Source organism: Macrosteles quadrilineatus, unplaced genomic scaffold (assembly GCF_028750875.1).
Source record: "Macrosteles quadrilineatus isolate MER2022 unplaced genomic scaffold, UCM_ALF_1.0 Scaffold_9__3_contigs__length_116548681, whole genome shotgun sequence".
Lineage (NCBI taxonomy): Eukaryota > Metazoa > Arthropoda > Insecta > Hemiptera > Cicadellidae > Macrosteles > Macrosteles quadrilineatus.
In genome coordinates, this window is record NW_026542602.1 from 96,075,785 (window position 1) to 96,088,352 (window position 12,568).

A 12,568-nucleotide genomic window follows, 5' to 3' on the forward strand; every position below is an offset into this window, starting at 1 on the left:
ATGAAAAAACGTAGTTTTGAGAAAACGCCGTCATAGACTAACCAACACAAGTAGACTTCTCATCCCATTGTACATTTTGAAGCACGTTTTTCGTGTCTAGTTCATGTACGTGACACAAAGGCGCTAGTGTCGACGAAACTTTGCTTCTATTATTTTAGGGTTAATTTCTTGATTTGTGCTTTACCGTTTGGTTATATAACTAGGGGACATGTTATTGTTTATGATTAGATCGTATTATTTGGTTAAACGAGGTTTTAAATGGCTGTAATAACGGGAAACAAATTGTAAACAAAACACGACCTCTACAGAAAACCGTACAGAACTAACAAATAAAATTGGCTTCAGCTGTTCCATAAGGATGGGAAATCTACTAAGGGAGTATGTTTTATCTATGACGCCGTTTAAAGTTTTCTTTCTACTTATTGTTGCTAGGCGCAACGTCTTCAATTTTTTTATAAAAATCACTGAAAAAATTCTCCAAATCAAATAAAACTTTGCATACATGTTCAGTAATAATTAACCCTACATCTGGCAAGAGGCTCAATGAGCCGAATTTGGCAAGTGTAGTGTGAGATGGCAGAGGCTCATTGAGCCGAATTTGTCATTGGCACACTCAAACACATATTTCGTTGTGTTATGATGGAATAAATTACTAACAACCTATACTGTTGTGAAGATGAGATTACGGGCTTTATTTTTCATATATAAAACATCTACGGGCGTTTCTATATACGTGAGTGGGAAATTTTGAAAACAGGTGATTTTTTATAGTGCTGTGACAGTGCAGTACAAAACTCTTTAGGCGACTTATTAATAAAGTTTTTTTATAATTTAGGCCTATTACTTTTTTGTTTGTACAGTTTATAGCCTATAACCATGCTTGTAAATATACTTTCTTCATTATTAGTTTATTTCTAATTTAGGCCAAGGCTATTTCATTTTTTGGTTGGCAGCCAATTTTTTGCGTAGGCTTAGCCGATTTTAATTTTGTATGCCAAATACAATGTAGGCTTACTTTGTAAATATTTGTAATAATCATATTTAGTCATAAAATATATATTTCAATGTTTTTCAACCCAGTTTATGACTTGTTTTTTTTCACCATATCACTTTGTAATGACTTGTCACTTTTTTCGAAAATGAATTTTTCGGTTGCGACTTTCTACAAAACACTCTATAGGAGACTTATTACTTAGGTTTAGCAAAAAACCCTATATATATTCTAAAAGTACATAAAATTAGTAACAAAATTTATATCTCAGAATTTCATACATGAGGTATTGAAGATTTTATAATCATTTCATTCATGCGAATATGTTATACATTTTTCATAAAAAATGTAGAAGTTGTTTATATTTTGAGTTTTTTAATTTTTTCAGTTGCAATAATCAGTAAAATACAAATATTTATTGAAAGCCCTATGGTTTTTGAGTATAAACATGCAACTTTTATTGACTCTTGGAATTTATTACTATTTTTGACATCACTCAAAATTTTATTTGCGTTTTTTTTTTTGTGAAAACACATTTTGAAAGATTTATTGACTTTTTACTAATCCTTTTACAATTATTCCAAAAGTCTTTATATTACTATGTAGAGTACTAAACTGCCAAACTTTTTCCAATATATCTTTATAAGAAAAAAAAATTGTAAAACTTCTTATAATCAATAAAATTTCAAATTTTATTTTTCAAAGTAAAAAAAAATAAACTTATCTCTTTGTTACTATGACAACTATGAGTAAAAAAATAAATAACTTTCACTAAATTGTTCATTGTTTTGTGCTGAATCATAATATATATAATTTATTGTGTTTTCCATTCAATATAACAGAGTTATTAACAGTTTAATGAGGCCACTACCAAAGTTGACCAAAACCTCTGCCATCTCACAGGTGCACGGCTAGCAGACGACGCCGCCAGATCTAGGGTTAAGGAATAAAAATTTGTCACTTTTGAAAAAAGTCAAAATATTTTATAAAATGGCCTATAGATGGAGGCACATCCCCTTAACAAATTACCTAAGGTGAAAGCTGTGCATATGCCCACAGCAGAAGAACCATCCAGCTCAGTGACATCAGCTGATCTGAACAGCCCACTTGTCGTCTGCGGTGAACGGGAATAGGAGAGCCACAAGATCAGCTGTTTATTGAGTGAAGGGGTCAGATCACCTGGTAGTGTTGTCATTAGAAATCTCAACACTCTAGCTCTGTCTTCTAAACACAATCCTGGACTTGTCAGAGAGCTAGAATAAACAGGGACCACCAGATCAGTTAACAGTACGGTATTTAAAAAAATCTATTTGCATTTTTGACCCTCAAACATGAAGTTTTAAAATTTTGCCCCAAACCATTTTGTAAGTTAGAGCTATCTGGTTCACTGCAATGGCTACGGGTTGAGATTCTTGCAGATACAATCATTAACAATTGATTTCTTCAGGTTTTTTTATAAATAAATTATCACTTGAGAAAAAAATAATACATTAACACAGTATACAGAATTATAAGTATCACACTTTGGTACTGAAATGATCTCTTGAAAACTCTACCTGAAAGTAGAAAAATATGTCAAATAACAGTTGTAATAGGCCTAATATATTTACAATTAAACTGTTTTCTTACAAGATGGTAAATACTATGGTAAAAGAAGGTACTATGGTAATAAGATGGTAAAAGAAGTCATCCGCACTATGTCGGGGGCTGGCCCTGCGGAGCACTGCAAGCCACTTTTTGTCAGACTAAACATTTGCACAATCATTAACTTACACATCTACAATGTACTTATATACACTAAAGCTAATCTCAATGAGTTTTCCACCAGGCAGAATTACCATTTCCACCATACACGAAACAAGGAACAACTGGATATACCACATCACAGGCTGGCCATCACAGGTAATTCTTTTAAACTTATGCGACGAAATTTTCTGCACTGGAAAATATAAATATTAAAAGTGCAGTGCAGTCGCAACCGTTTGCCGGGGATAGCTCAGCCTACAATGGCTGGGTAAAGTTCCAGGGTCTGCGATAAGGTCAGGGAAACCACTAGGCCAATAGCCGGGTCTAACCGGTATAGGACTGGCTCATACACGGGCACTGTGAACAAGTCAAAAACAAGTCACCAAACAAACGTGCAATAATCACTACCAGGCCTACGCCGATTCTCCACACTCCTAGGGGGTCGTTGCTGACTACGCAACTCGGGCTTCGTCCTAACTATCCAATAGTTAAGCCCAGAGTGCCTAAAACACGGTGAGTTACACGACGACTTGCCAATAAAAACCACAACGCGTGTTATCACCAGGCGGGGTCTACTAGGCCACTATAATCCAATACACAACTCTAATGCCCAAGCTAAGAATCGAACAGTCCACTCAATAATCGTACCACATAATAATATACAAGTACACTATAGGTAGAGTGACTACACCACTAGTGGCTGGTCTCAATAAATACCAAGCCAAACAAGCAAAACTAAATGGCGATTGCACTATTAAAATATTGAGCTACTTAGTAGCAGATAAATAAATATTAAATGCGTTCCAAACACTAGATAAATATATTATCTGATAGCCGGTACTCCGCTATCCAAGCTACCAAGCTAACGTGTTGGATTACTAAGCAAGCTGTTCAGGTTAAATTAAAATAATCAAATGAATAACCAATAACAACCCTACTACTGCTACTGCTACTACCAACTTTATGTTACTTAGCTGGGCTTCTGTTAATAGGCTAATAAAACTAGCTACTAGCCTGCTGGCCTCGTGCTTCCAACTACGCACGCTAAATCGTGCAGCCTAGGTTTGTCGGGCCTCAGAGTTATTAGTAATATAACTAACTCTAGGTACAACGCAAAATAATATCTACTACAGTCAATTAAATTATATTATTTGCGCTCTAGCACCTGCCCAGAACCGTCAGGAATACACTTTAATCTTATTCCTGACTAATATAAATCCTAACTACCGTCAGGCTTTGACCAGCACGGTTACAACTCTAACTCTCGCAATAAAACCAGATATTAATATTATCAAACGAATAATATCAAGTCGTCCACTCACCACAAGTGGGTCAGTACCCAACTTACACCAACACTCGGCGCGATCACACCACCAGCATACTCCGACACCACTGTCACGTACACCACTGGACGTCTCCACAGGCACAGGACACCAACACTCACTTCTTGACTGTCCGAGATCCACCACTAGAATGTCTGTCCTAGGCTATCCTGAGAAACTAGGATATCCCAGGCTTATCGGCACTGATAAGCCGGGTCAAAGGGCGCTAGCCAGGTTCGCCGCCGCCGCTTGCCTACCTCAACAATCGGTGCGCGGCCAAATAGCAAATATTTACCCCCCTAGGAAAAATAACTCGTTACATCCCCCACTTACATCGGGATGAAAAAAAAGAAAACGGCCAAAAAGAAAAAAAAATCTTTGAACTCCGGCCAAAACAAAATACTCCAACCCCTAACCCAATGGTGAACCCTACACCACAGGTCTCAAACTTAAAACAAAGAAAAACTCTTCTACTCGCCACTACCAGCCAACGTGGTGCTGAATGATTTGTCATCAGGAACCAGACGGGGATTTCCATTGCAAGGGCCTTCGGGGTCTTCGTCACCAATTTTGACACTGTCTATGCGGCCACCTTGGCCAGAACAGTCATCACCCACGCCCATTCTTACTACCTCTGTCCCACATGTCACCAATCCGAGGTCTCGGATGACATCCATACCCAGAATCATGTCTGTGGTGAGAGTGGGGACGTACAAGGCATCTCCTATCCACCGTCTTCCCGCAGCTTCTCCTGCCAGCCGAAACGAATACTCGGCCGTTGACTGTGTCCCCTCTGCCATCCTCAGAGGATCGATTTGCTTACACGGCTCTACACCCTGGTGCTGAAGATGGTTGGCGACTCCTCGCCCAACCAAGCTAACTACGGAGCCAGTGTCCAATAATGCCTTAAAAACGCTGCCCATCAGCACAACTTCAACAAAGGGCCTTGTCTCCGAAACCAGCCGGTTCTCGTCTACTCCACCAACCAGGCTGTTTAGTTTTCCGAGCCAAACGGACCACTCTTCTGAGGTCGTTCGTTTTGGGTGGCCTTGCCCAGTTGACCTCCTGATGTCTGAGCTGGCCTGCCGTTTCCCGCCCGACATCCACACTGACTCACCGTCAAACCAGGTTTGCCACACCCAAAACAGGAGACGGTCCTTGGTTTACCACATTCTCGGGCAAAGTGACCAATCTCCTGGCACCTAAAACATTTCACCGTCCCCTTTGGACCCTCAGGCGCTCTAGCTGCTGTCACGGGCCGTTGACCGTGGACCCGATCCGACTTCAAAGCTACCCGCCCACGCGACTCGGCTTCCGGAGATGGTCTCTCGAAACTCCGCTTCTCGACGGCGGCAGTTTCGGCGCGCTTCTCCACCTTCTTTTTGGGTGTGTAGGCGGTTTCCAAAACCAGCGCTACGTTTGGAGAAGGAGGAGGTCGGAAGGCCGCCTTCTCTCTTAGATAGGCCTCATAGTCTTCAGCCAACTCCACCATCTCGGCCAGGTTGCTGAAGTCCCGCCGTCGCACCATCAGCTTGTACTCTGGACGCATATTATTGTAGATTAGGTCCAATCTACCATGCTCCGACAACGTACCGCTACGCCTAAGCAAGGTACTTATGGCCACGACATAATCTCGGAAGTGTTCGGTCTCACCCTGCGTCCTTTTCCGGATCTCCTCATCCAAATTCCTCTGATAACCAGGTGGAAGGAACTGGATCTCAAATTGATGCCGGAAAGCTTCAAAAGAATACAGGAGCTCCTTGCAGTTCCTGTACCAAAGAAGTGCTGAACCTTGCAGAAGCTCCGGTAGCGCTCTGAGCAGGTCCTCTGATGATATAGAGTAGGACCCCATCAGCTCCTCAAGACGCTCCAGGAAGGACACTGGGTCTCGTCGGCCATCAAACCTCAAACCCCACTTCCGTACCGTGTTGCATACTTTGGAGCAATCCTTTGGCTCCACCCTGCTGGCCTCGTTCGAGAGTATACCCGAGCCTCGTGGCAGCTCTAAGCTAGAAGGACGGACTGGTCTCTCTGAATTATCATTGGGCCGCTGCCATCCCTCGGGTCTACTTGGTAACCCAAAGGTAGACAGCTGAGCAGCCACAACAGGGGACGTAGGGATGGCGGGTCTTTCGAACCCATAGCCGACCCCATTACTCGGCGAGCCTCTCGCCTGTCGCACCACCAATGCAAGTTGTTCTCGAAGAGTCCGGGTATCAGTCTCCAAAGACAACCCAAGAATCTCTTTGACCGCCTCTAACTCCCTGCTAAGTTCCCCTACCTCTATTTGGTTAGATTCCGTATTACCCAGTACCTGAGGTACGGTTCTCGGGGGGTCAGGAAGCTCCACAGTTGTAGTAGCCGGCGGTACATATGCCGGTGCAGCAGCCCCAGCCGTACACAGCCTATCATCGCTGTACCGACGGGCATTCCGCTGCTTCCAAAACGATGAGAATCGCTGCCGTAATTCCGCAGAAGTACCAGTGGTCACCAAACCATACTGGTCCATCGTTCTCATGAGCTCCCCTTTCGAGAGGTCATAGATCCAACCCACGCGACCGTCCCGGGGCTGCGACCCCAAGGACATAGTCACTGGCGCGGAATAGGTCAACGAAGTTGTCACCGTCGTAGCCACTACCGAAGAAATTGTCGGCCAAACGGGCGAAGACGCCGGCCACAATGACGATGTCGTCATCACCGACAGTTCGGAGCTAACCCCAGAACTAGTCGTAGCAATAGTAGACGTAATAGGCGTACCGCCCAGCACAGACGTCGTACTCGTAGTCACAACCATATTTAAAATTCAAAACACCACGACAAATCCGCAAAAATAAGGGCGTAACCAATTAAAATATATTTAACACCGTTATAATAAATCAAACCGATTATAGGTGTGAAAGTCAAACCACAAATACACAATAAGGGTTCTCACTCAAATAATATTCGATGATAAAGCTCAATTAATTAGCAAAATAATAAATCAAACCAATTATGGGTGTGAAAGTCAAACCACAAATACACAATAAGGGTTCTCACTCAAATAATATTCGATGATAAAGCTCAATTAATTAGCAAAATAATAAATCAAACCAATTATGGGTGTGAAAGTCAAACCACAAATACACAATAAGGGTTCTCACTCGAATAATATCCAATGATAAGGCTCAATTAATTAGCAAAATTAAAATTACTAACTAATATCTATGTATACAACCACTAAATAAATTAGGGTTCACAACACACCACGCTGTAACAGAAAACAGGTTAGGCCTACCCAACCGACTATAAAATCACAGCAGGTCTGCCTAAAACTCTGCTCAACAGCTCAGGTCCGCAGCCAATCTGCACAAGTCCGCAGCAAATCTGCACAAATAAATTTATTTTGTTCGGGCGCCGTTAATACGTCAGCAACTCAGCACCACTGCCAACCTCAGTCCCTGTTCGGGCGCCATCTTGCGACGAAATTTTCTGCACTGGAAAATATAAATATTAAAAGTGCAGTGCAGTCGCAACCGTTTGCCGGGGATAGCTCAGCCTACAATGGCTGGGTAAAGTTCCAGGGTCTGCGATAAGGTCAGGGAAACCACTAGGCCAATAGCCGGGTCTAACCGGTATAGGACTGGCTCATACACGGGCACTGTGAACAAGTCAAAAACAAGTCACCAAACAAACGTGCAATAATCACTACCAGGCCTACGCCGATTCTCCACACTCCTAGGGGGTCGTTGCTGACTACGCAACTCGGGCTTCGTCCTAACTATCCAATAGTTAAGCCCAGAGTGCCTAAAACACGGTGAGTTACACGACGACTTGCCAATAAAAACCACAACGCGTGTTATCACCAGGCGGGGTCTACTAGGCCACTATAATCCAATACACAACTCTAATGCCCAAGCTAAGAATCGAACAGTCCACTCAATAATCGTACCACATAATAATATACAAGTACACTATAGGTAGAGTGACTACACCACTAGTGGCTGGTCTCAATAAATACCAAGCCAAACAAGCAAAACTAAATGGCGATTGCACTATTAAAATATTGAGCTACTTAGTAGCAGATAAATAAATATTAAATGCGTTCCAAACACTAGATAAATATATTATCTGATAGCCGGTACTCCGCTATCCAAGCTACCAAGCTAACGTGTTGGATTACTAAGCAAGCTGTTCAGGTTAAATTAAAATAATCAAATGAATAACCAATAACAACCCTACTACTGCTACTGCTACTACCAACTTTATGTTACTTAGCTGGGCTTCTGTTAATAGGCTAATAAAACTAGCTACTAGCCTGCTGGCCTCGTGCTTCCAACTACGCACGCTAAATCGTGCAGCCTAGGTTTGTCGGGCCTCAGAGTTATTAGTAATATAACTAACTCTAGGTACAACGCAAAATAATATCTACTACAGTCAATTAAATTATATTATTTGCGCTCTAGCACCTGCCCAGAACCGTCAGGAATACACTTTAATCTTATTCCTGACTAATATAAATCCTAACTACCGTCAGGCTTTGACCAGCACGGTTACAACTCTAACTCTCGCAATAAAACCAGATATTAATATTATCAAACCAATAATATCAAGTCGTCCACTCACCACAAGTGGGTCAGTACCCAACTTACACCAACACTCGGCGCGATCACACCACCAGCATACTCCGACACCACTGTCACGTACACCACTGGACGTCTCCACAGGCACAGGACACCAACACTCACTTCTTGACTGTCCGAGATCCACCACTAGAATGTCTGTCCTAGGCTATCCTGAGAAACTAGGATATCCCAGGCTTATCGGCACTGATAAGCCGGGTCAAAGGGCGCTAGCCAGGTTCGCCGCCGCCGCTTGCCTACCTCAACAATCGGTGCGCGGCCAAATAGCAAATATTTACCCCCCTAGGAAAAATAACTCGTTACACTTAATTGTGTGAAATTTTATAATAAGCTGCCCGAGCCTCTTCAGGCAGACAGCCTTTCTCTTCCTCTTTTTAAGTCAAAAATTCATAACTGTCTCATAGCTAACCCATTTTACTCAGTTAAGGACTTCATGAATTATAAAATTAAAGCCGAATCTTTCATACTGTAAATCAAAACTCTCAATCGTTATTCTTAATCTTTGTTATCTATAGATATGAACATGTTTAGTGATATTTTATTTAATGTAATTTGACAATGCCTATTCCTATGTACAACTTGGTCAATGGCAATAAACTTTCTTATTCTTATTCTTATTCTTGTAATACATATATAGGCTTAAATAAAAAAGATGGTAAGTGGTGATCGATTTCGATTGGACACTCCAATCATCATACCCAATAGCCAAATCGATCACCACTTACCATCTTTTATGTGTGTCTTTAGCGTGAATAGTATAAGTGTGAACATATTATTACAAGTGTTATTTGACATATTGTTGTACTTTCAGGTAATTCAATAACACGTACGATGTCAATCAAGAAGTTATTTAGGAAACTTAAATAAACAAAAAAAATAAACATTATCAGGAGCAAACAATTTACATGTGGTCACTGTTACCAATACTTACCCAATCAACCACTCGTAAGCATTGTTTGAGGGTAGAGGAATGTCCTTGTTGATGAGGAAACACGGCAACAAGCCGGCCACAACGCTAGGACTCATTGACAGCTTCACTGTGTCCGTGACACAAGAGGGACTAAGCCAATGACACATCTCCTCCACCTGATTACATTTTGTATATTGTTGATCAATATTAACAGTAGGCCTACACAGTTTTGCTTCTGATTTTATCTTATCTAGCTTATTATCCTTAAAACCTAAGATTACTTAAATATTGGAAATTGGTTTTAGACAGTTACAAAAGAGGTGTGTATTTTGTAAAATGTAATGACTAACAAAAATTGTCATACTTAAGTCAAATTAATTCCACATTAGTAGACACCAGTGACTAAGAAACAACTGGCAATTTAGGTTGCGAATTGAAGCCGCTAGTTGTGGCAGGGCCTACAGTGGTGAAGGAAGTATCAGGGCCTGTCTATTCCTACTGCCCAGATAGGGTTACCGGTAGTAATTTTTTAAAGTCAAAATCCTGGTGAAAATCATTTTGATGAACTTGAAAAGACAATTTGTAAGAAATATTCTTGCCTGAGGTTACACAATTTTACCGAACAACAGAGTGAAAAAATCCACAGAGAGTAAAGCAGTGGCTACACTTGCCAGTTTCGGTCCGGTCCAGTCCGAATGGAAGAGGTAGGCCTAGCTACTACACTTGTACAATATTGTGTACGAATATCATACTTTTAATTTAAAAAAAGAAAACATAAAAACTGTAGGCCTACATGTTTAAGCTAGTTTTTTTTATCACTATGCAGAATGAAAAAGAACACTGCTTGTTGCCAAAATAATGTTATAGGCCTATTTTCACATCTGTGCAACCTAATTTTGTGTAATTTAATGTTGTTGTTGTTGTTTAATGCATTTCTATAACACCTAACAAGTATTTATAAATAAAATGTTTGCACATAAAATTTATAGTTATTCCTTTTAAATAATCTATTTGAAATCAATATAGTTTACAAACTTTTAAATTTGTATACCCATTTCAAACAATGTATATAAGTATTATCATTTACATTTATAGGCCTACTCCTATTTCAAACAATTAAGTAGCAGTACATTTGAAATGTTATCTAAAGAGACAAAGCTTACAGTGACTAATAACTTATATGCCTTATAAGTTAAGCAATTCCTGGCTAGTCTAACAAGTTCATAAACAGTTTTTGGGCGATTGGTGTAATTGTAGATTTAGAATACAACTTACTGTTTGGAAGAGCAGTGTCCGTAGCTTACGAGGCACCTTTGCGCCAGTGAACGCAATAAGAAGAGAGTCAAACGCCCTCTGTACAGGTGGCGGGTACACTCTGTGATGTTGGTAAAAGGCTAAGATAGAGCTAAGAATCTCTGCTTTCACATTATGTTTGTATATGCTTTCCCACAATCTTTCCACGTCCTGGGCAGGAAGTTTCCTGTAAGATCACCAGCCACGCAAATTGTTTTACATGAAAAACAATCTTTGGTTGGAACTTACTGTACTGTACGTAAGTAAATTATGGAAAAGCAAAGTTAATCAACAAATTAAGACATACATGATAGGGTTTAAAAATGCTTTTGTAAATATGATTTAAGGAAATTTGATTGATGTGAACTTATTTTTTTGCACTAAGTAACCTTTTGAATGTGCACAAGAAGGCCTATAACTACAGAGCTCTTCAGAGGTTGAGTCTAGGCCTATACAGTGAGGTTCAGAGATTATTTGTAAATTTATGTACCATAAAGCCTTAAAAATATTATTAACCTAAATGGAGCCTTAGATTGTAATGCTTTAAGAAAAAGTAAGCTGGAACACTATCCTAACATTATTTTTCACAGATTGATTAAATTAGGCTAGGTCGAAAATCCTTACCTTGACTGGATTAACACTTTTCTCAAATCCATTGTCTTAGTCCAATTTATTTGGTTAAATCTGAAATTATTCAACACATAGTTTTTAGTCAAAACTAAACAAACACTCTTATTTCTTTGGTTTTATTTACAAAACATCAATACCAACCAGCTGATTGTGTTGTTGTTTGTTGATGTTGACAATGTTGACATTTTGTCTGTCTGTCGACCAATGGTGCACAGCTGTTTTTTGTAAGCATTGAGTGAGGCCTGTGTAAAAGGATAATGTAAAACTATCATTGAATATAAGAATTTTAATCAGAATTGTATTGGGAAGGGGGGAAGGGGAATAAGAAACAATCAATGATTGAGCAAAATAAATTAATTTTGTAAATAAAATGTACTCTTTGTTAAAGATTTTTATTCCTTATAGTTTAAAACTGAGGAAACATGTTTAAGAATATATATTTTTTATCTGAAGCAAAATAAGACATTTTTTTATGTTAAAAAGATTAAATTTTTTATCTTTAAAAATTTATTATTCAGTAATAAGGCCTATTGGACTAATATTGTTACGATTTGTAAACAGCTACCGGTACCTAATACAAAATCTTATTATGAGGATGGGTGGTATGTGGATGGGAGAGTAAATGAATGTAGTTTTATCCATTGGCATTTGGTCTCTATGGGAACAACAATGGCTGTTGCTTAGCAACCATTTAAATGCCCTGCTCATTATTGACACATCTTGTGCATTCTGATTGCACCAAGAAAAGTTGAGTGACCAGTGAAGTAGGCCTACACATCATTCAGCCATATTTTTATTTTTGGTACTTTTTTGAGCCTAGCTGTAATTTTAAAACCATAATTATTTCTTTCCACACTAAAAATATCAATTATGGAGTTTATTCTAGAATATTAGGAACTATATTTTAATGTTCTTCTTTATGTTGTTTCTATGTTACTGTTACCAAGAATCTTTTAGACATGCCTTACTAAAGGTATTTCACAAAAGTGATTTTTTGGGGGGTTTTTCAGTTAATCTCATTAATCTCAGATAATTAAAGCTACTGCTAAATTTATTC

General features: G+C 39.6%; 1 protein-coding gene across 1 annotated transcript in view; it reads right to left on the reverse strand.

Moving 5' to 3' along the window:
* The window catches only part of LOC129003987 (AP-5 complex subunit zeta-1-like), a 34,913-nt gene extending 23,304 nt beyond the window's left edge, over positions 1–11,609 (reverse strand). The window contains exons 1-4 of the mRNA XM_054432354.1: positions 11,506–11,609; positions 10,864–11,068; positions 9,610–9,764; positions 2,021–2,244 (exon numbers count right to left, since the gene is read on the reverse strand). Coding sequence (XP_054288329.1) covers positions 2,021–2,244; positions 9,610–9,764; positions 10,864–11,068; positions 11,506–11,537 — 616 coding nt within the window. The 5' untranslated portion in view covers positions 11,538–11,609. The remainder of the gene's footprint in view (positions 1–2,020; positions 2,245–9,609; positions 9,765–10,863; positions 11,069–11,505) is intronic.
* Positions 11,610–12,568: the final 959 nt, after the last annotated feature.